We start from the raw sequence: 24,959 nt of genomic DNA on the forward strand, positions 1-24,959 counted from the left end.
GTGTTTAATAAACCAGTTCTACCAAGAGACACGTACTCTATGCAGAGATACCATTTATGGGAATAAGTTATAGGGCACATTTTTCAGATTCAGTGATTGGTGACAGGCTTGTTTACTGTTCATTAATTAACAATAAAGGTATCACTCTAGCTGGATAATACCAAGCTTACTTGATTACATTTCCTTCTAATTACTGCAACTGACCTATAACTCACCAGAGTTTGGGGCATTTATTCTGGACTTTGCAGAGAACGCCGCAGCAATCCTTCACTGGGGCAGCTAAACACGTCAGGAATAACATTCTGCTAACTATTCAACCAGAAATTGCTCTAGAGTTGTAAAGTAAGGTTTTATAAGAAGCTTTATGCCATTTGTGAATTCTAATCAGACATGGGAAGATATAAGGAGAAATAATAATCTGCCACAAAATTCATCTGTCTGTTAAGCAGAAAATAGAAGTCCTACCAAACGTAAAAATATTTTTTGAGAAAGATCCATATAATAAATTTGGTATGTTGCTATAGGTTCTTCTCATTTTAAGTCAAGACTAGAAAAAAACAAAAAATTAAGATCACAGGCAAAGGCATGAAGTAATATTTCCGAGCTTGCCCAGCACATTTAAGTAATAGTTAATTCATCTTTTGTTGATTTTTAACCTATGAATTACAAATTATTCTGTTTCTTAGCTCCTAACCAGTACATTACTCTACACTGTAATCCTCACTAGTAGCATTCTATCAGAAATAGCATTATACATGCGTGCACATATATACACACATACAAACAACACTTACAAATACATATGTATTACACATATACACAACAATATTTTTTTTGGTGCTAGCAGCAGACTGTGAAAGTACCTTCATTTGTTCTTAAGCTTTTGTCACCACAGTTATCTTCTATTTCTCCACCTTCTATATAGCTGCAGTTACACAGCTCTCAAACCCAAATGGTGACCTAACTTGCCTTGGTGTCTTATATCGATAACTCTAAAACCTAAAATCTGAGTTCCAGTATTTGAGAATATTCCTTCAAGAATATTATGCTAGCATTTCAGACCAGATATGCTCATGTGTAAATCAATCCTGAAAGCCAAGTTTAGGTAAACAAACTTCCAAACAATCTCCCTACAAGTTGGCCAAACTAATAACTGAGAAAAATACTCCATTTCACTTCCAGTAGTTTTCCAGAGATGCATCGATTTAGGCATTTTTCCTTTTCTTGGCTGAGACAGCATTAATAGACTAGGTGGAACACAGAATTTCATGTTAACTAGGTACAAATTATTGTTAGACCAAGAAAATATAAATGTCATATAAAAGGATTTAGCGTATAATATATACATAATATATAATTCATGTGTGGTACAGACATGTATTCTGCATTATTCAAACAGGAAAGCAATTCAAGAGTTGCATAGAAACCACTGGGCTGCTGAGCATCTTCTGGAGCCCAAAGACCATTTTCCTTTCCTGTGTAACAGGTTGAGGTTGATAGACTCAAGTCCCCTGTTAGGATAAGCCCTAGGATAATAAGAATACTTCAATGAAGTATAACTGCGTAGTACCACTGAGATGCTTGACACCGAATAGAAAACTGCTAGTCTTCACGCCACAATTTCAATATTTTTTTCCTGAAAGTTTTTTTTTTTCTTTCATGAAGTATGGTATTCAAACACTATTTTGAAGCCACTGTTGGAATCAGAATACCAATAACTTAAAGTTATCGCACCTGGTAGCAGGAAACACCACCACAGGATGGTCAGACTGCCAATTCAATCACGAGATGCTTTTCCCTCCCTACTTTCTAGAAAGGCTGTCATCATACGGGACTCAAACATTAATTCCCGGCTTCTAGAAAGTGCAAAAGTTTTGTGATGACCAAATATAAATTTGGCTAATGTTTGGTCAAGCAAAGGTAAATGTGACTCTGCCTTGAAAATACAAACTTGCATTAATGAGCTTCATTAACCTGGTTAGCAAAGGCTGGAAAGGTACTCTCCACACTAGATTTCCTGTAGCGCGATACAGAGCTGCCAAGCAATAGCCTCCAAAGCTTGCTGCGCTGTACTTTGTATTGCGGTCGCTGACCATAAACCTCTTCCTAAACTGTCTCATCAAATGTCTACATTGCACCCTGCAAACCTTGGCAATTTAGAAACTGCCTCAAATTGTTTTTCAAAGCAGATTTTCCCTTTTACATAGGGATGGAATAAACACAAACTCCTCTAATTCAGTAATCAGGACAGATAATTACATCCCCTTAATTGTTTTCTTTTTCCAGCTTAGGTTCATGTTGATGGGAGATGGTAAAATTAGTCCACCAGCCATCTGAAGTTTGCCACTTGCTGATTATAGCCTTAATTAATTCAGAATGTTTTACAAATCAATCTGTGAATTACTTCAGGATCACGGTGGCATACTGTAAGAAAGAATTCACCCACACGCACCCACTGCTTTTGTGAGCGAGGATCACGTTCCCATAAAGGCATAACTGTATAAATAACTTTGTTCTATGCTTTCAAAATTCACTGGCAAAACCAAAGCAGAATACGGCAAAATGAGGATTAATTACAACAGTAAACTGCCGTGACTTATAGAGGACTCTCATTCTTTCCTAAACTTCCTTCATAATTTGTGAATGGATTGCATGCGATACGTTCTTTAAAATGAAAAAAATATAATACTGTCCCCATCTTCTGAAAGTCTCATGAAACAGATCTACAACCACTGTGCAACCACGAAGTGTGTAAATGCTGCATTAAGAGACTGAAGTCACCAAGGTTGCTTGCAACATTATCAGATGAATCTGAAATGAAATACCAGACCGATACAAAACTAAACCGGGATGACTGCCTCATTAAAATCTAATATTTTAAAGGCTTCGGTGGGGGATTGTCAGCTGACTTCATAAACCTGTACTTTAAAGGCGCAGTATTTATTTCCAGATAATAGCTTTATTGTTTTAAAAGTAGTGAAATGTAGTTCTGAAATGAAGTAACCTGAAAGAAACAGTGCTTGCAAAGGCTTGCAGAAAAAACTGCTTGGTCATTATTCACAGTAAAATAATAATTTGTATGTTTAAAGTTTCACAGCTTGGAAATACGTAAACAAAATTAAAAATACCTCATCTGGCAAACGTGACAAAAGGATGAATAGAAAGGTATACTACCTATATGCATTTGCTAGGAATAAACTACTGATTCACCTATGGTTTTGGATCACTCCTCCTCTTAGAAGTTATTCCAGATAGGAATCAGGGTTAGGAGTCGTTGCAGATAAACGGTGCTATTTCATCCCTCGCCTTTGGGAACACATACAGCACAGCAGCATGTCATACTGCTGGACTAATTAGGGTTCTCTCACTTTTCCATTTTAAACTCCCTTTGAAAGCATTTGCAACAATCTTGTACAAAAAGATTTACCTGAATTTTTAAGTAATACTTCAATTTTTATCTTAAAAACATGAAAAAAGTCCTCCTCAAATACCCAGCTGACTGTCTGCAGGACTGGCAAAGGCAACACATCTGCAACATTACAATCCACCACAAAAATGCCTAATTGTCTCAGACTCATTTGTCCAAATAAATTCTGCATCATACTCCAGAGAGGAATTCAGTAATCGCTATCAAGTACAAAGAGGTCTGCCAGATTCCACAATATTTCTCCACATTAGCCTGTGAAGTGCAAATTGCTCTCTTCGTCAACGAACACAATATCTGATCTCTCATCCACAGTTTAATCAAAGGGAGTCTTCTCCTTCTCTCATCACATCTAGTGCAATTCTTTGTTTTTGCTGGCAACATGGTCAATAGTACTAGTTTTTGATGTATCCCAGGCTTTCACGGTTCCAACATACCATACCAATCATATATGAGTAATCAATATCCTTTCCATGAATCAAACTTGCAGCTGATAATCCAAATTCTATCAATGTCTTCACTTTTGAACAGTCTGTCACATTCACAGTGCATTTCATATCACATTACTTTTCGAAGGGTAAAGTTTGTATACATAAGCTTATAGTATAATTTACTAATTTGCACTTTGCTTAATTGAAATTGTATTTAACAGGAATATAAACCTATATCCAGCCTATATTCATCCAGGGACATTCCTTTGCACTCTTATACTGTATTGTCATGGTGCTAGTTCTTACTGAATAGCTTTTACAGTCAATTTATGCACTGAAGACAGTGCTAGCTCCAACGGCAAGCTAATGAAATCCTAGAGATCTACTCTCATCTCAAAGTATGTAGTTCCATTTAGTAACAATGTGATTACGCTTTTATACCCCAAAGCAGGTTCTTTAATTTGTATCATATTAGGGAGATTGGCATCCCATCCCATTAGAGTCATAACACAGCTGAGCAACCAGTGCAGTCTGTGTCAAAAGAATCACTGGCTTAAGCAAGTTACTCATGTAAAAGTTTTTAGAATCAACCTTCCAATAGTTACAGAACTACTATCTACAATGTACTTCAAATTCTTTTCTATGGAAGCACAAAATTAAGATCTAACAAAAATGCAGCTATTTTCCTGAAGTTCTACATTGACTTTAAATTCCTTCAAACTGAGGAAACAGATTTTCCAGAGCAATAACTGCATCCAAAACGCAACCTTTCTTTCTTATTCTAATACGACAGTAAAGATCTTCGAAATAATTTTCCACTGTGTTTGTAAGATTTCATTCTTACATGTGTGATGATACAAAATTTAGTTTGAAGTCTCTTATATTTAGCTCAGTTAAATTGCAAGACTGGTCCCAAAGAGTTGCTAGTTTCCAAAACCTCACGCGTTACTTCAATGGCTAAAATTTACATTATGTTTTGAAGGTGGAGAAATATAATATTGTCCAAGTTCAACACATTGCTTCTTAATGTTTTTATTAACAAAGTTCCTCTTGATAGAAAAAGTCTCATTGTTTCTTTTTGTTCATTCCTTTTAATTTCTTAGGTATTGTCTATTTGTATTAAAAGGTGAAATTTGTCTCTTCACAGTTAAACAGAAGTGCTGAGCATCTGTTAAAGATGAACTTGCCTGCTGCAGTGACATAATAAACATTTAAGTATTTTTTAAAACACTGTACAAATATCTTTGTCAAGAAGGCCATAGATGAGCTCGAACTCTACGCTAATACAGTTAGAGACAAACGTTATTGCAGTGGAATACCAAGGGAATATCCACAAATGAAATAGTATTAATTTGCATGAAGAAACAACGCACAGCAGAACTGCTAACACAACAGTGACCACAAAATTCAGATAAGCAGAATAATTCTCTAAAGGGAAAAAAGCCCCTCTAACAATTAAACATATGATTCCTGTCACATCAAAGGTAACAAACAATAACCGCACAATACATTTATATAAACCTTCACAAAATATCCCATGGTGTTTTACAGTTCAAGAGCAGATCAGATAGTCTAGCATGAAGTTTGAGATCAATACCATAATTCTATGTTGCTGAATTATAAAACAACCATGCAAAATTCTTCTATTTGAAAGCATGAGATTGATCAGAAAGCACTGAGTCTATACTCACAAAACTCACAACAAAATACTACCTTAGCCAGTAAGTTCACAAGCTATTGAGTCACACATACGTGAAAGCTCTCTGCGCTCTTAATATAATATATTTATATGTATGCATGCATATAAAGTTGAGCTGGGCTGAACATTAAGACATTTGCCTATTTCTCAGCTTTCTCTTCCTTCTGTCAAATGTTTTTATCTCAAATTTCCATTTTAAGTTATACAACAAAATTAAGCTTAGATTTTTCAGCTAAAATAAGATGCCTAAGAACTTTTGCTTTGAGAGATAAAGCTCCCAAAATAAAATTAAGCCACTGCACAGTAATTCTTGGCAGTGCTCCAGGGGCAGGGTTATATGGATAGGAGCATTTGTCATAATCATTTAAAACTGCAAAAGAACAGAAAAAAGACCACTATTAACTATATAGCATTACATAAATACATGGGACTTTTCAGTCCTATCGCTGCTCAACATTAACAGCACTGGACCTGGGATAACATACTATGTAATAGGTAGCTAGATGCAGGAAGTTCTCTGTCCAGAGGGATAGAGATTTACTCCAAAAAGGCAGATATTTAGTTCCACCTCCTTCGATACAGTGGGTTCATCTGAGTTACATGTTGCTTTTTGGGGTTTTTCACTTGGTTGGTTGAGGGCGGGGTGGATGAGCAGGGTATGCTCATTAAAATGAGAACGCAATCATCCTCTTTTCTGCAATGATCTTCAGCGCACTTACTTTTCAGTTCCATGAAGCTTTTCAGCTAGCTTTTACAGACCTGATTTAATATTCATAATCACCTTGAAATGGCCATCTGCAATTTTAATCACTCATTACCAATTACTTTCTTTAATAGCTATGACAGTATCACTCACAGTGATCTGATAAATCCACAAGGATAGGTGAAGGCAGCACTGAGGGTGCAGTTTCTATCCCAATCTCTGCAGAGGATATAACCTTGCAGACTTTTAAAGCATTCGCTGCCTTTACTAAGTCAGGTTTATGAGCACATGGTTCTGTAGAGTGGATCCAAATATAGTGAACAATACAGTAAACAAGCAGAAGTTTTTGTCTCTCCTTAGTAGGCAAAGAAAGAATTAAAAAAACGTACACACAGACACACAGAGAAAGAAGCTCTTTCCCATATTTCTTTCTTCTTGCAATAGACTGCCCATCGCAGTATTTTCCCTATACACAAGAGCAGTAAGCTGATTGTTCTCAGCTTGTAAACATATTTAACATTTATAGCAAAGCAAATCTAGCAGGATAAAAAAAACAATCTTGGAATAATAGGTCCTCAGAGACTAGGACATTGCGCCTGCCTTTCTGGCTGCTAGTCCTTTATTTCCTATCCCAGGAAGCTTGCAGTTATTAAGAGAGATGCTATTTTGCAATGATGTTCTCCCAGATTATAGCAGGTGTAACTTTGTTCCCACATTCAATAGCTGAAACAATTTATCCACCATAAAAAGGGGACTGTGGATCACTTTCAAGAGGTTAAATGTGTAGATACAGATACAACATAGTCTTACAATACAGTCTGTAAGGAAAACGTTATTTCCCGAGCAACTGCAAACATCAAAAAAAATCAGAATCTGGATTATTATAATTTTTAAAAATTGCCCAAATGCAAATGACAACATGTGACACTAAGCAGTATGACGATGAGGGAAAGTGGACTTCCTGGATGGTCAACTTACAGCTCCTACACTACAATCAAGTGGACAAGAAATTGATGGTGCTTTTGTATACATCAGCTGAAGCAACCCAAGTTACAGGCAAATCCAAGTTTCTTTTTCTATCATAAAAGGGGGAGGGAGGCACAATTATTCTAAATTACTTCAAAATTCAAGGCATGCCTGTACTAAAATCCAAACAAGTCTAATATTAAATTATTTATTTATTTTTGTTTAGAGTTTGGATCAAAAATTGGTCAGTTGTTTCCAAAAACAGTTGGTTGCAGATTATGTTTGTTGTCCATATTTTCTAGTGAATGAAACAACAGTACTGATGAAGTTAAATGCCTTATCATAATGCACCTAATACAAAGGAGAGGATTTAAAGTTGTGCAGATGACACTGAATCTTGCACGTACTTACACTAAAGTGCTCATTTTGCAGTTTTAATCACCGCTTTTTTCATTTTTGTTCACGTGCAGGCTCTTTTATGCACTGTGCAGAGCTACTTAGACAAATCAAGTATGTATGGCAGAATGATGACAGAGACATGTTGGGTTTCTATCCTTATTCAGTTTTCCTGTTCCATGATGTACGTTGAGAAAATATTAGAACCATCTTTAAGAGTTTTAAAAACCATGTTTATGAGAGAACAAGATGAAAATTAGTTTTTGCAAATATGCTGGGCAGTGGGAAGGATTATTTGCCATGCCAGCCTTTAATACGTGTAAGAAAAGCTTTAGAATATCTTCAGGCTTTAGCAAGGAGTGCAAGAATTGTTCTAGTAAACAATATAGATAAGGAATAATAAATATGCTCAAAATATATGTTTATCGAACATTTTAAACCTGCCTAATATGATGACAATTTAAAAGAATACTATCAAATATCTCCTAAAAGGCTTATTTTCTTAAATCGAAGAGTGATTGCTACTCCAGTGAATGAAAATGACATGCTACAAGTATATCCAATTCATAAGACAGGATGCTCGCTATTTTGCTAAGCAAGCACTTTGTATCACTATCCTAGCTGCTCTGTGAACCACAGGAAAATGTGTTTCATTACAGAAACACACAAAGCTGTCACAGCCATATGTTACAGGGAAATTTTTCTGAAATGTGACTTTTTCTTAAAATAGCATGTTTAAGATAAAAATCTGTTATTTACTGAAGAGAGCTTTTATTTTGTTGCTAAAGCATGATTTCTACTGTGTCTTTAAAAACCACTGAGATCTGAAGTTAGGTGGGAACTTCTCATTTTGGCTTAGCAACTTTAAATAAGTGAAAATTATATTTTAGCTACATCCAACTTTGTAAGGATTCAAAACAAAGGGAAGGATTTCAGATTACCTACTTAAAATACTACAGGAGAATGGCAAAATAGGAGGACTCAAAAGTTCGTAATATTAAAAGGGAATAAACTGACAGGCGACACTCCAGTAACCTGCAGCCGTTTGAGCAAGCAGCTGCTGGAGTAATGTCAAACAGCTTTTTCTCCCTGGTGGGGGTCAGACTACAAGAGCCTTGACAAAAAAACAAAACAAAACAACCCACCTCCTCCCAATGCACACACAAATGCCTCTGAAACAAGCCTGTAACTTTAAAAAAAATTTTTTTTTTCCTCTTCTGGAAAAGTGTTATATGTCTTGAGCGTAAACGGTAACAAAGAAATTAACATTTCTAGAGGAGAAGATTGGTCAGTTGTATCGTTCCAGGAAGTGGTCAGCTTATAAGTGGGATGTTGCTTAGCTTAAATAAGCCTTCAGTGCTATATTATTTCTGTTACTGTTATCATATTATTACTACCTATTTACTAGGTAAGAATTTTTGCAGTATCATCAGTACTCATCAAACAGCTTTCCAAAGATCCCAAAGCACTTCTTAAACTATAGGTATGGACAGGAACTATTCTCTCATGTCAAAAATTGAAACAACTCATGAACATAAAGGAATTAACAGGAACAGCAGAACATTAGTTCACTCTCTAAACTGGAATGAAATACTGGAAAGACATTTCAGAGAAATTTGTTCATGGTAGAATGTAATTAAGTTGGAACTGGACTATACTATTAATTTCATCACCTTAGCCCAGGAAAGCTGGCTCAATCCATAGTGACCAACGTCATCTTTTCATGCCTGATCAAAATTGTGTTTTTTCCAGCAGTTTCTTTTCATTTTATTCCACGCTGAAATACCAGCACAAGACTGACTGTGAATACACACATCAAAACTTTTATTTTCTTTGTGAACTATGGAATGTTATTATAAAAACGGTAGGTCAATCAGAGGAAAAAAAAAATTTGTTGAACTAGCAAAACTTGCCTGTCTTAGGACAGTTTTCTGGCATTGCTCTTATGTTGATCTTTCAACAAATCATCATAGTTTGTGCAAAATGGCATTTTGCTGGATGGCATGTATAATTGATGTATGTCACATTTTATAAAATGGTTGTAAGGTAAATTCAATTTTCTCTTTCCCTTATTTGTGTCCTCTAAGAATCTCTTTTCTCCACATATCAATTACAAAGCAGTGATGGAGATAGGAGACAAATCTCTCCGATGAATGTAATAGCAACAGCGATTAGAGATCAGGAGAGATTAATTGCATGTGTCAGATATAAGTAAAAGGCTCAGGAGACAACCCTTGGTTTTGTGACTGTGCACGTATTCCAGATCTCTTACTGACACAAAAACCTATAAACAGACAAGTGCAATATGAAACTATGATAAAATAATGAGTTAGATTCTAAAAACCTCAGCATTTGCTCTTTTGTCAGAGCAGTGTGTATAACGTATGCATGTCTGCCAAAGGAACATACGCTCAACTGGAGTGCATTTTCTTAGCTTTACCAGCTAAGGATGGGTCCCCATAACAACAGGATTGTATTAGCTGCATTTAGGAAAAAAGGAATGAACTCTTCCTTCTTTTATACAATTTTATTTCCTTATTTTCATCGAGAGCTGAAGAGAAAAGAAACAGGTCTAACCTAAAAAAAAAGAAGAGTTATTTTGCAAATTTGCTCTGCGCTTAAACCTCTTCTCTACATTTAAGAACATGCATATCACAAAAATCAAGCTGCAAATATTTAAATGTTTTAAGCTGATTTTGGCAGTTAAAGCTTTCTTCAATAGTAAGACTGACAAAAATATTACAGGAAGTTTATTGTATTTTCTTTCCATCACAAAAAGACATCCTCTTCTATTAGGACTGACATATTTAAACTAATATAATGAATCTGAGAAAAGTCAATCAGAAGTGAAGTTCCCCTAGCAGAAGAGAAGTTAGCTGCCTGGGACGGGACAGTGCAGCAGACACAGAAACAAATGGAATATGTGTGGTGAGAAATACCATCGAAAATAGTGCAAAGAGGAAGAGACTTGAGACAAATGAATCTGCTGTTTATCAGAAAACCCACTGATGGAATATTTGGATGAAGCCAAAGCAAAGCTCAAACTCCCACAAAACTTTCTTCACTAACATTTATTATTCCTGCAGTTCAGCTATGTGTGTTCTCAAGCACAATTTTCCCACTGTATCACTTGTGTTAAAAATGAGGAGAGTTTTCCTTTAAGAAAAAGAAAGGCAGAGCATTATAGAAAAGTTCTGGTTGAATCTAAATAATAATAATAATAATAATTTTGGAGTCTAAGGCTGTTGTTAAGTCCTGAACTTAATCTGTTATTTCTTTTTAATGTATATAATAGATTCTACACTGCAATACAGTATCCCTTTCTCAGTAAGCCATTGACAATATCAGCCTTCAGCAAATTTCCTAGCTCTGAATTATTAAAGCCTAACTTAACATTTATTTCAAAATTTCTAACACAAATCTTTAATATTAATTCAATTGGGTCCTTTTTGTTATAGATATAATTGCTATAGCTAATAAGTAGTTGACTTTATAAACACATAGCCCAAAAGCATACTTAAGTTGCAGTCAACCCATAATAAGAACCCAAAACTGCTGTTTAAAGATTTATGTCCTTTTGTATTAGAGTTAAATGGAGCACACAAACTGATGTTCAGAGCATCAAGTAAGACTGTATTTTGCAGGGCATTAAAAATGGCAGACATTAGCCTTACGGTTCAATTTCAATTCCTAAGCACCTCTACGGCCTTCAAATTCACTTGTTGGGTGACAAAAGAACGTTAAGCGATCATCAGACCAGAAGGCATGCATTTACTCATCATACTGCACATGACACAACCAGTACGATCTCTGTCCTGACAATTCTCCGTGACAAAGAGAAAGCAAAGCTTGTGCAGAAAACAGAGAAGGAACAGATTAAAATCAGTAGAGGTCATGGAGGGCTGACTGTGCTACCCTGGACTTTCCCCAGCATTTGTTCAGAACCCACAGCATGTAAAGTACAATCGCAGCGCAGAAACGCAATTTCACTTCATCCCATGTTCCTGTCTTTTTCCAGCAAAAAAAAGTGTCATTGAGGCATTAGTTTCGTCTCAACAGCACTGATCCACAGAGGCTAAGTGAAGTCAGTTCCCTTGACACGGACTAAAAACAGCTTCACAAGTTTATAGGACTTGTGTGAACTTGACCTCGGAATAGAAATATCTGCTCTCTAGGAGGTCCAGCCCATTCCTTTTTTCTGCATACACCTAGCTATGAAAAATGCATGTAGTAGTATGTTTCAAACATATCCATGAAGGATCCTCAACATTTACTTACTTGAGCAAACCTTGACGGTGAATATGAGAAATTATATTTGAGAAATGCTTTCTTCCAGAAAGGAAAATGACTGCTTAGACTCTTCTGAAGACTTATCTTCTTAACAAAACTGACAGAAGGCTGTCAAAAATAATATTGTATCAACTACAAAGACAGGTAAAATGGCACTTTTGCACTCTCTCCTAACAATGTAAGAAGTATTTTATTTTTATGGACACTGAGAGCAACCTAAACATCTTGTGCTATCATGAGAACCTTTCTTGAAAGATGAAAAACAAACAAATCTAAGCCGTTGAGGGAAAAATCAGTACCCTGCTGTTCTGAAATTGAACTCTTTCCTTCTGTAAATTTTATGTTTTGATAAATTAAATTGAAAAAACAAAATAGGCTTCAACTAGAGGCAGTCAGGGTCTATTTAGCCTCATGCAGGTGACTACCATTACAGACTAAAATGTCTTCCTGTTGCAAGTAGAAGCTGGGCAGAATAACCTGACACCCTCATACTTTAAATTAATTGCAATGCAACCAAGCCAGGAGCTTAATTTTTAGTCCCCAACAGTCTGTCTATTAAAAAAACAAAACAAAACATTCCCAGTGCTCAAGGGAAAAATTCATCTTCGTTAAATGATAATTGGCTTTATTATCTTTGACTCTTCAGAAATGCTGGCTGGCAAGGTTTTTAAAATTTCCATCAATCTTGTTTTTTGTTTTTACAAAGTCTGCATCAGAAAAAGACATCAGTCTGCAAAACACTCCATATCTCCTAGTATTATGAATAGGTCTTGAGACTATCTAATTTACTAATAAATCTATTGAAGCATCATGCATCTCAATATTTCACTGCTTAACAAGAAGGTCCAGAAGCAAGACCCTGAATTGCAGTTCCACATGATTAGCACTGCAAAAGCAATTGAAGCAGGAGCATCTAAGCTGTCAAAACAGCTTACACACACCCACCTTTTGCAGACTTGCCATTTAAATCATTTACTGGGGGACACACTACTTTTTCATAAAATGCTTCAAATAAGAGCTAAGATAGCAATGCATGCTTGCCTACTGTTAAAGCTTCTATGACTGGGCCAATGGTGCTCCTACCTATAGCACTCCGTTGAAGTTAAAAATAGAAAAATCTCAGCAGCACCTTTTTGGACTTCTCAAGTGGCACCAGAGTTTTGCCTTGTAGTCATGTCATAAAGTAACAAGGACACATTGCATACATTGCAGTGAATACTGCAGCCAATTCTTTACAGTAATAGAAAGCTCCCTATGAATCTGGTTATTTCTATTTTTTTACACTTCTAAAATTCCATTCTCAGATACGATTTACCATTCTTCTTACTTTCCTGTGTTCCATATTACAACTGAAAGAAGCTTAGGGAAAAGTTTCACAGAAATTTAGCTAGTGTACAGAGTATGACCCTGGAGGAAACAGACTTGTACTATGGCCTTACTGTAACGAACAGTTTTATCTTTAACTGTCCTGCCAACACTGGTAAGATCCAAAGCATGCCATTTGATCCCCCTGACAAACCAAAGTCTTTGGGAAGACCATCTGCGCTGAAGTGTATGTCTATCTGCAGGAGAAAAGCCAAGGCAAAAAAGCCTAAATAATTAAGGCTCAGTTTAAGACACTGTCACCAAACCTATTGCTAGATAGACGGGAATAAGAAAGAATGATAAAGATGTAACTTTTTTTACTGTAAAATAATATTTAAATCTAATAAATGAGTAAGCTTGCCACAGTTCAGTGATATATTAACTCTCACACCTCTCTGGTGGAGTATGGAATTATAGCCAGTCCACCCATGGAGTTAATGGTGAGATCCTCCAGAATACAGCCGTTGTGGATTTTCAACACGGAGTAAAACTGAGCTTTGTTACTATTCTCTCGACCTTCAGTCTTTTCTAGTCAACATGCTGTTTAATTTACATCAAAGCTGAGATATACAGTTAAAAAAAAGGCAATATTTTATTTTAATATACAGTCAACTGTTTTTAAGACATTTTAAGTTCAGAACTAATTGATGAGGTCTCACTTTAATTTCAGATGTGGAATATTCCCAGCATGCTGCCTGTCAGACATAACTTAATTCATTGGAGTTTATCTCAGACAATAAAAATATTAAACCTTATCAGGTCAGAGAGACTTGAGGTTTTAGCTCATCCTGGCTACCACATTTTCAGTTATTTCTATAACCACTTCTTCTCTATAAGTATATAGCTATGGCATCTGTCACCACAGTATCTAAACTCATAAATCTCTCCTCTGTCACCTCAGGAATGACCTAATTCTCTTGAAATCAATGGAAACGTCCATTTAGAGGAAACGTCCACTGTTTTCAAGGATAATTGCATTGGGCCTTATGCTATAAACTTAGCTAATACGGTGACTTGAACTTTCAACTTAAGATGCATGATTTTTAGAAGATAGGCATGCAGAACACCAGTGCTTACCAAGCTACGAACTCAGTTGTTAAGGAGAAATAATTCTGCTCGAGTATTTGGGCTAAATTTGAATCTTCCCAGGTGTTCACCATACCCGTTGGCTAATGCATCTCCACTGCAAAGCATCATGAAGGAATGAATTACCATATAGTAATGCACTGGGGGTTCATACCTAAAAATACTAAGATTCCCTAAAGCTCTGCTCATTTCCATTAAATCCTGACATTCTCACGCCTTCATTTTCAATGCCTGACCAGCCTCAGAACGTGAGCAAGAGTGAGCCCAGACATAGCAGAAGCAACACTGACTGGCTAGAAGGATTTCTTCTGAAGGTGTTCTATACCCGCCACGCACTGTGCTTATAATCTGGGAGCAATGGGTGGATCAAAGGGTTTATGCTTCTTGGGACTCAACGAGCTATGGGCTGTACTGACACAAAAACCTATATTTAACTACCTTTAATGCCAAGCCCTAGTATAGAATTCCCTGCTACTGTGGCTTGGAGATTGAATTTTTGAAACGCGTTCTACATAGGATCATCCTCAAGCACTCTTATCCAACAGGTACAGCCATTAATGAAAGGACAGTTTAGCACATTTTCCAGAAACCGTTCAAATTTTCTGCTTAGTTCCAGTCACAATTCAACATGTTGACTTTAATTTGCAGTATAAGGCCCTATAGCTCATGTTCTGCTTACCTCACAGACCGTAGCTTTCTCCTAGTATCAGTCTTGCACTTGGGACCAGAACAGGCACTGAATCTTAGGGCATTCTCAGCTGTCAAGCTTTGACACTGCAAATTTGCTTTCCTAAAGGCTGGAGAGCACCTAATTCTGATGCCCTTCACGAAATAATAGCTTGTGCATCTCGCTAAGAGTGTGTTCAAGGTGGATGACTGCCATGGGAATTATCTGTAGTTTTTTTCTTCTGCCCTTGATAAAAGTGGTAATGTGTGTGTTAAGTCACGTAGCTAGATTGCACTCAATAATTTATATATAATCTACTAAGATTTGATATACCATTTTACTTGCGATATTGTTTATTATAAATTGACTTATTTTGATTTTAATTAATCTGGTCTATTAAATTGGATTTGTATTGATTTTGATTATTTTATATATATCCTAAAGGAAACTGACTTGTGTCATTACATTTAACACCTGGTACAATTCAGACTGTGTTGATTCAATGTAATATTGTCCAGACTTGGAAGCACGCTTAAAAACGATGTTTCCAGTCACTTGCTGGAGTTCATTATTACTCCTCCAAAACATACCATTTTTCTGCAACCATCCTCTGCGTACTGCTTCAGGATCATATTTTGCCTGCTTATTTTCTGTTATTGGACCCAGGAGGTTCATTCACTTCTATCTAATGTATCACTTATGTTTCTTTCCTCCTCAGATCAAAGTTCAGAATGATCACCTTAATCTCATTTGCTTTACAGATACTGCAATGCCTTATTGCCAAGTGCCTTTCTTCAACATACACATAATATTAATAATCATAGCTATTATGCAGGCAGTTTAAAACCTCATTGGCTACTAACCATCCTAACAAGCAAATCCATATCTGGCTTTCCATCCTGCCTCATTCATCATTTTCTTTTATCCATTTAATCATTTCTATTTTTCACACTCTAGACAGACTTTGCATTCATGGTGTCAAGTCTGCATGCATTTAAAAGTCTTCTTTTCCATACGCCCATATTACCTTCTGTTCTGCATAGCACTTGTTATGCATGCATGATCACAGACTACTTCTGACATTAATTAAGATATGGAATTAAAGTGAGAAGTATATTATTGGTCACATAATACAAACAGTACAATGCAAGCCTGTTTTATAAATGAAATTACTTAAATGTTCAAAACCTATTCATATATAATAAGAAATAATAACATTTACAATCTACATGCCACAGTACAGCCAGAACTCACAAACAGATTTAGAATATTTTCCTTTCAGAAAAGTAAACAAAAAAAACCCTGAAAAGTTCTTGTTGCCTACTTCAGTTGTTTATAAACATACCTGCAAGAAAACACAGCCTTATCTCTTCTGCTGTCTGTTGCACCACATCGATCGTGCCCTAAGGGACTTACCACACAATACATCCCACATCCCACTAACAGAGCTTCCATTGGTTGTTTAAGAACAGTTTTCTTTGATATTTGGTTAGGAATCTTATCAGAAAAATCATGTTTTGTCAAAAATGAAGTGTTTCAGAGGAACATCCTGCTTCTGATGAATTATTAGCATATTCCCAACACAGATTTGCTAGATTGCCTGCCTAGAAACCCAGACTCCCAAGTTTTGCTATTCTAAGGATGCAGCCTCTCTCAAATCAAATGATGATTTCCAAGATCAAAAGGTCTTGGGCATCTCATTATGCTGACTGCTCCAGAGCTCAGAATTTGGCATCTTCTAGGAATCAAAACCATTAGAGCAGCCTGTCAGAAATGCTGCCAGTGTCTCAGACAATTTATCCAATCACCTCTTTCTTATCTCAAGAGTCAGATATCTAAGGGTCTCTATACTGGCTCAACAGACTAACATAATCTCTTCCTCACTACTACATTAAAAACACTTTTACCGAAATGACCTTAGAAAAGGAGTCAAACCATTTTATATGTTTAGAATACTGATTTATCATACAAACACATTTGCTGAATACTTTGCAATAGCTTGCACATGCACATTTTTGCTGAATAATCATGTTGATATATTTAGCGTGCAGTCATCCTTCTGACCCCATTGCTCTGACGATTCTTGTTTTCCTTTGCTGTAAAAATCTACTCATGGAATGTTCTGCAGTGTTAAGCGTTAACACAATTTTTGCAATGTAAAATAATAAGTAATAATAATGAAATGCATGTTCCCTGAGACTCTGTGATAACTGCAGGTGAAAGTAACGTCATAGACTGGGAATAGACTCATTAATAAAATTTCACTCAAAAGAATGACTTGTTTACTTACGCACAATGGAAAACAATGAATTATAAAGTCCTGCATTAAAAAGACATTATGATCATTCACATCAAATCTCTAGGGATACCATCATCTACCTGAACTGCACTAAACAAACCACCAGACAAACAGCTTTGAGGCAGATTTATCAAGGTGCTATGCACCCTTAGGTCTCTTTGACTGCACAAGTTGTTTAGTGTACTCCAAACCAACCAGGAAAAGTTGATCTCCTCTAAAGATCTGTCTTTTGCAAGTAAGGCTCTTTTTGAGGGGCAGACTTTCATGAATACCTTCTGTGACCTCAGTACCATAGTGTATTTTCTGGGATTTGGATACTCACTTGCTACGCTGAGATGAATAAACGGACTTGTCTTGTTCTCACCATTCTTTTCATTGACAGCTTGGACATAGTAGCCTCCTGCATCTGTTGCAGACGTTGCAAGGATCACCAGCTGATTCTCCATTGTTATGGCCCTATTTAGGAAAGTAAAAGATTGCGTTAAAAACAGAAGAATGGTATTCACTTAGCAAGAGTTGTACATCACTTGAGACCTGACAGAATTGTACAATTTTCATCAGTTACCTAGATCGAGGTGCTTGGGTATCCAAAACAGCCTCCCAGTTTCAAACACATTCACAAATAATATTTAAGATCTTTGACATTTCTGTGACTTCTCTCTGTTTAGATTGTGTAGGATTTTTAAGGTGACACACAGAAAGCTACAACGTATGAAATAAAAATAATTTAAATGGCAATAAGAAGTTATACAGGGAATGGCAAATGACACTGACCTATAGCCTGCAAACTGCACAGTTATGGGTTGATGATCCTGACAAACAGCAGTTTGCTGCAAAGACAGCTTTACTGAAAGCTACCCTATTAAAATCTGGAGCTCAGGGAATAACACCTAGCTCAGTGAAAAAAATCAAAGGCAATGGAACCTCAGAAGGTAAACTTTCTGTATTTATGGCATCCGTAATTATCTCAACATCACAGACAATGAACACAGACAAGTAAAAGCCTAATTAATATACACAGATGAGGAGTTAGGCATTGACAGCAAGGGAAGAGTAAAATTATTTACATTAAAGCAGGCAGGAAAGCACAGTGCCATGGTTGGCGGTATGGGGAAAGAAGGAGATTCGGGCATTATTCAGTCTTTCACAGGGAGTTAACAAAACAAGGCCCTGAAGGAAGGAGCAAGACAACACTATAAGACAACCAGATAAGGAAGTACCCAAATAAGCCCCAAGAGAACAAAAACAGTGGATAAACAGGAGAGAACTACTAGAACGACGGCTGAACGAGCCTAGTTAGCATGATAAAAAAACCCACCCAGGAGCAGGGAAGCCCCCTGCTGATCAAAGCCCTTCCCCACAGAGCATGCCTAGTAGAAGAAGAGGATACTGTGACTATAAATGAAGCTGAGAGCTAGCAGAACCCATGGGAACAAGGATGACTTAATGTAGTTGTAAACTGTACTGATAACTGTTGCTTAAACTGCATAAAGCGTAGGCTGTGCAGTAATCAGGTGTGCTAGCTTCGTGGAATCACCACCTAGCACCCATCTCTGGGCAGAAACGAATTAAACCAATATCTCGACTCCGGGTTTCTCGGCTCATTGCGCACCGGGTGAAAGAACGCTTCTCTGGGACAACACCATGGTTAGTGTTGGTGTAGCACTGAGGGAGCCAGTCGTCTTAATGATGTGAGAAAAAAGTTTAAGTCCAGAGGCAACATGTAGAAGTTTCAGGGCTTAACTGGACATGACACAAGAAGCTCAAAAACCACATGAGAATAAAACAAGAACACATGAAGTTCCTCAGAAAGCCTATGGAGCAAGTAGCTGACAGTTTAACGCTGACTGGGACAGGCACAAACTTGGTGATCTGAATGCAAGACTTGAGGTAAGAAACTCCTACCTTTGCTTACATTACTTGATGAGAAGCCCCACTGAGTTCAGCTGGGCTATTACTCATATCCTTGAGCATAAGGTTGAAGCATAACGTGTAAAATTATTGTACAGGATGAAACAAGTTTGTACATCGACAGTGGTCAGAAAGAGTTGAGGGCTAAGTCACCGCATTCATACACCAGTGAGTCAGTAGGGACACTCCTGCATGTCTTCCTCCCGCTTTGGCATTGTGTGGTTACGTTAATAACTCACAACTATCTTGCTTTTGAAAAGCATTTAAAGCATTAGAGAAAACACACATTCCTACCGTAGCATACTAGTTTTTATACATAAGAGATAGCATATAAATGACAATGAGAAGATAACAGCCTCTACTTTAGCAGTGTTCAAATGCTGAGTTTGGTTTACTCAGATCACTTTAATTTTCTAATGCAGGTGCAAACAATGCTGAACTTTTATAAAGCTATCAGTAGCTACCAATGAATAAAAAGCTCCTGAAAAACCTACAAGGCCAGATTTTCAGCTCTGATAACAGTACAAGTCTGTTGAAGTCAGTTATTGTACACTAGCTGCAGATCTTGTTTAATTTATCTCAACTGACACTTTTTATTAAAACCTATAAGGAATACACCAGTATGAAATTTTCTTCCTTATTGAATGAACCTGTACTGGCTTAACTGACTTAGAAAATTAATCAAAGAAAATACGTGATAGACTTACAGAGTGTGTGAATATAAAATGTAATTAATATGACATTTGATAAAGCAAATAAATGTAGAATTCTGATGAAGTGCTAATAATTGAATATTAAAAGACATTGACTTTTACATTTGTTTCTTAGTTCTAAGGAAAGTAGCATTAGAAAGATTCTTTGAAAATACTGAAATGTTTTTCAGACTGCTCTGATGCTAGCTGCAGCTGTACTCAAAAGTTTTAAGGGTGTTCTGTTAATATTAATGAGTTGCACACTGTTACTCTCTGTATTAAATTGTCTAGAAACTGAGAATGAAACCATTGTACTCATTATGTACTATTGAAGAGCAAAGGGAATTTTAAAATGTATTTATTAAGACTGCTTAAAATTAAGATGTTATTGAATTATAATATGCAAAAATATTCATCGGAATGTGAGTAAAATAAAGTTTATGGGTGAAACGTAATGAACTTTCAAAGACTACATGAGCATAAGTATGTATATCTGAACTGAAAGAGATCACTGCAATACGGCTAAGCATTATATGTTCCATGCTCAAATGAGCATGAAAAGTTTAAGATTTATTTGCAGGAAAAAAACAAAAAGAGTTACAAGACATAAGAAAGAAATTACGGAAGACGATTCTTTTGGATTATCAACTACATAGTCAAATTAACGTTAAATTAAATACCAAAACTGAGTTACCGATATCTTTTCAGAATTCTGAGAAGAATTCAGTGTTTTCATTTCAGTTACTAAAGATAGGCAGAAAGTGAAACACTTGAGTTTGGAGGCTGCAGACTCTGAAAGTTCTATTTAGATCAAGAGCTAAAATGGCCCTGTGCATCAGGAAAATGAATTATTCACGTTTTGAAGACTCACTAATTCCAGTGTTTCTAAACCATCTGAAGATTCACTGCCCAACCTTTATCGGGGTTACAGCCACTTTTTGCACAACAGCTGCACAGACTGCCCTCAAATTGGCTTAACATATTTTCCTGGATTTATTGTTTGTTTTCATTGTCTGTTGTAACTTTTAAATTATGACAGCACCACACTAATGTTCTAAGGAAAATCTGATTCCCGGCTGTTCAGTTTACTAGCAGATTTGAGGAAGACAACTGCAGCAGATGGAGCAGATCTGCTGGTAATTCATACCCAGTATACAATTTATGAAAAACATAAATATTGCTATTTTAAAGTAGTAACGAGCTTAACTCAAATCAACAATTTCAGGATTGGGGTAACCAGCAAGTTCAGTAAGCAGACTGATTCTTCAGGGTTCCTTAAGCATAGGGAAAGGGTCATTTTAAAATCACACATTTTAAAAGAAGAACTTAAATCTCCAAGCTCAGTGGAAGCCTGCAGAGAACAGCAGCCAATACACAAATAGCAACATACAAATCTGTGAATGGTAAAGGAGTTATTATGGTGGATTCATTGTTACGATATTATACCAGTATTTCAATGGTATCTTTAACACAAAAAGTAGCCACAGGCTAGAATAATTGATCTGAAGGCAAAGGAAAGCCAGGCCTTCGAAACTAAAAACTACAGCGATGACGACGTAAAGAATACGATCAAATAGGATGAGAAAACAAAGCAGTGATGGAGATGAAAGAACTGGATATGTCAAAGTACTTCATTATCTGAAGATGCAGACAGGTACCTAATGAGGTTTTCATGACTTCCATTTATTTCAGCCAGAACTAAGCACTGAGGTACGTTCTGGGATTTTTTATTTGCAGCCTTCTGAACTGTCAGTGTCCAAAAACTTTAAACAAATCTGGTGAAAGTATTTTCTCTAAGTTTGACCTAAAGCCTATGGAAATTATTGGGAACACATTTCCCAAAGTGGGTATCTTCATTAAGGCATTTGTGATAATATTTTTGCAACTAAATAAACTTTTCCAGCTCTGGAAATCGGATCACTTATTAAAATACTGTAAATGAACTCTGCAGTACCTTAAATAGGTGGATTTCATAAGAAATGCCATTATTAATGGTAAATATCAAAATCTACTCTATAGCATAAAGCAGATAACTCAAAAGTTAGATATTTCTAAGGTTATTAATTACCAGATTACACAATAAACAGATAACACTAGGTTACAAATGCATCACTGTAATAAAATGAAAATCAGAGTAACCTGCTTAAGCCTCCTCTTGAAAGACAGCCATCTGCTCATGAACCAGTGTGCTACATTCGAATAAAAAGGCCTTCACAAAGCCTCTTCTCCAATGTTACCTCCAGCTAATACAACTATCAAATCCCTCTTTAAAAGATATATGTACTAGCAAATCTCTGTTCTCCTTTAAAAATCTTTTGTTCACATTAGATAGCAAGAGCCAATCCTTCCTCCACAAGCCAGATATCACACAGTAACAGTGATATTATTAGGAAATAGAGAGATTATGGAGTAATGACAGCGCAATTACTAAAGGACTTCCCAGATGGATTTCCCCCTTTAGAAAAATATACCGCTACATCATAGTTAAAGAATACAGCTGTTAAATGAAATCCTGAATCTAGGTAGTGAAAGCTTGGCTTAACAGACTGAGGACTTCACCTTCCATGCATCTTCCAGCTCTGCCTGGAAATTATTAACCAAAGTTTTGTCTAAATACATGTCTTCTGCTAACCGTCCATGTTTCTCAGAACTCCTGGAAGGAAGTATTAGTGTATCTGCTACAGTACAATATGATCATAACAACAGAGCACTACGCACTGTGATTGGACATCAGTTTTATAAAGTTTGTATTAATAGTGAGCCGGTTTGCAGTAATAATATACTTGAAACCTGAATAGTATTTTCTGTTTGCACAGCTGATGAATATTAGGTAAAACTATACAAATTGATGCCCTCATTTTACAAACAACACTAGTTTATACTCCTGCTTCTCTAACTACACCATAGCATTGATTCCAGAAAATGACTGGGCTTTCTAGTCATGAGAGCAAAGCAAGTTTAAACAAAAACAAGAAAAAGTTCTAATTGCCAGGCACAGGAGGAAGACTATCAGAGAGTGAAAGCACAAGAGCTATCGACACATTCAGATAAAGCTAACGGTTAGATTCTGGTAGATACGTTTCCAGGAGGAAATGAGAGAGCTAGGTAGAATTTCATTTTTTAAGTTTGGCTTCCTGACTTTCGGCTCCGATTTGCAGCCTGTGAGATCTTAGTTTAGCAAGACTACAGACATTCTTTCTCATGTTTCTTCAAGAAAGCATTATGTAAGACATGTTCTAGATAGACTAAGTGTAAGACTGCTGCAAAAGTGGACGGAAAACCATACTCACAGAATGATCCATGATCCACTATCAGGCTGGCAGGCTACATCAGGTAGAAGTCTACAGGGATTGTCTTTGATCTGGTATTATTTAATATCTTTGTTAGCATTTGTTGACTGAATATAGATTTCACTTACTAAATCTGCTGCTAATGTCACAAACACTCCGGAACACTGGATTAAAATTCAAACCGGTCAAGACCTATTCAAGACATACTCTGTAATACTGACTTTTACAATTGACTACAAAAGTAATTGACTGCAAGAATACAAGATGGAGAATAACAGCGTTGGCAGAAGTCTTAGGAATGGCATGATATCAAGAGTCAATAGCATCCTGAATCTATTAAAAAAACCCACAAACTTGGTTTGCAAACAAAAATATCATTGGAAGACTTGGGAAATAAGCAAGCATTAAAAAAAAGCATGATATACATGAGAAGATTAAGAAAAAGCTCATTTGGAAACAGAAAAGTCATGAAAACTGGCTTCATCTATGTATATAGCTGCTGCAAAGAAGTATCTCAGATTTAAGCGGAGCCATCAGCTATTGAATCTGGTTATGAAAATATTAGCAGTCCACCACTGGAAAAGCTAACTTATTTTGTGGAGTTAGAGGTTCCCAAAATGGACTCGCAGAGAATCCATTGTATATCCCAAATATATATTTAAAATTATTCTCATATTGAGTTATTGCTGTTCTAGAGACAATGCTGCTAATGCAGAAGCAAGTGATGTGAAATAATTATTACCAGAAAACTCCACTCCTTTGTTCTTTTATTAATTTTAAGCAACAAAGGCTTGGTCCAGCTGCTATAAGTAGTTGTCATGCCTGTGCTCAGGTGTTATCTTACTGAGCCACGCTGATGGACGCCTGGATGCGCCACTCTAGCAACAGCAGTCCTCAAACTAAAAGGACGACCCAGACTTTCAAGATAAAATATAAATCTCTGTCAACAATGGAAACTAAGGATTCAAATAAAATAAATCAACTTTCTCAAGTCTCTTCTCCTTATAAAATTGTTAACGCATTCAAGATATTTGTGTGTAAACAGAATATCTATTTTCTTCTTCTCCCAGTTTATCACATAATCAAGACATTGAACTCCACTTGCAACATCACTATTTGTTGCTATGGACATAGCTAGCAACCACTGGAAAAAAGGAATACTAAAAGTTTTTAAATATAAATGGCTTATTTAAACAAAATGTTGCAGTTAGAAAGTATTACAGGCTGTTAATCTCCATAGCTGACTGACTTCACTGACAGCAGGCACAAAGGTTATTTGTACTCATTTAGAATTTCAGAGTCCAATTTTCGGATACAAATAGACATGAATATGGCTCTACTTTATTAATAAATTCAAGAAAAATATCATAAAGTGTTTCTTTTTTTAAGCACTGACTTTTTCCTCTTCCTTTGCTGTGCAAGGAATACTTGGGTTGTTATGAAATTGCATCTTCGCTTCCGATAAAATGTACCAGCATAATAGCATGCAACGTTATGGTTTGTAGTCAGGTATTAAAGAGCTTCCTGTTGAAGAATATATGCTCATATCATTATTTCACTAAGATATATGCTTGAAACAAAAATGAATGCAAGCCACGATGGTGAATTGCACCAAATAGAAAAAAAAATTAGCAATGGCATGTCCCTGTAACAGGGCGACACACTGAAAACTTAATTGTATATTCAACAATGACAGAAGAGAAGCTTCAATCTCTTAATATATTTAAGAGATAATTTTAT

The 24,959-nt window shown here is 36.3% G+C and overlaps 1 protein-coding gene across 5 annotated transcripts in view; it reads right to left on the reverse strand.

Moving 5' to 3' along the window:
• The window catches only part of SDK1 (sidekick cell adhesion molecule 1), a 430,635-nt gene that overhangs the window by 200,212 nt on the left and 205,464 nt on the right, over positions 1-24,959 (reverse strand). For all 5 annotated transcript variants that reach the window (XM_068908486.1, XM_068908485.1, XM_068908487.1 and 2 more), the window contains one exon: positions 17,649-17,782. In XM_068908486.1, coding sequence (XP_068764587.1) covers positions 17,649-17,782 — 134 coding nt within the window. The remainder of the gene's footprint in view (positions 1-17,648; positions 17,783-24,959) is intronic.

Source organism: Struthio camelus, chromosome 15, assembly GCF_040807025.1.
Source record: "Struthio camelus isolate bStrCam1 chromosome 15, bStrCam1.hap1, whole genome shotgun sequence".
Lineage (NCBI taxonomy): Eukaryota > Metazoa > Chordata > Aves > Struthioniformes > Struthionidae > Struthio > Struthio camelus.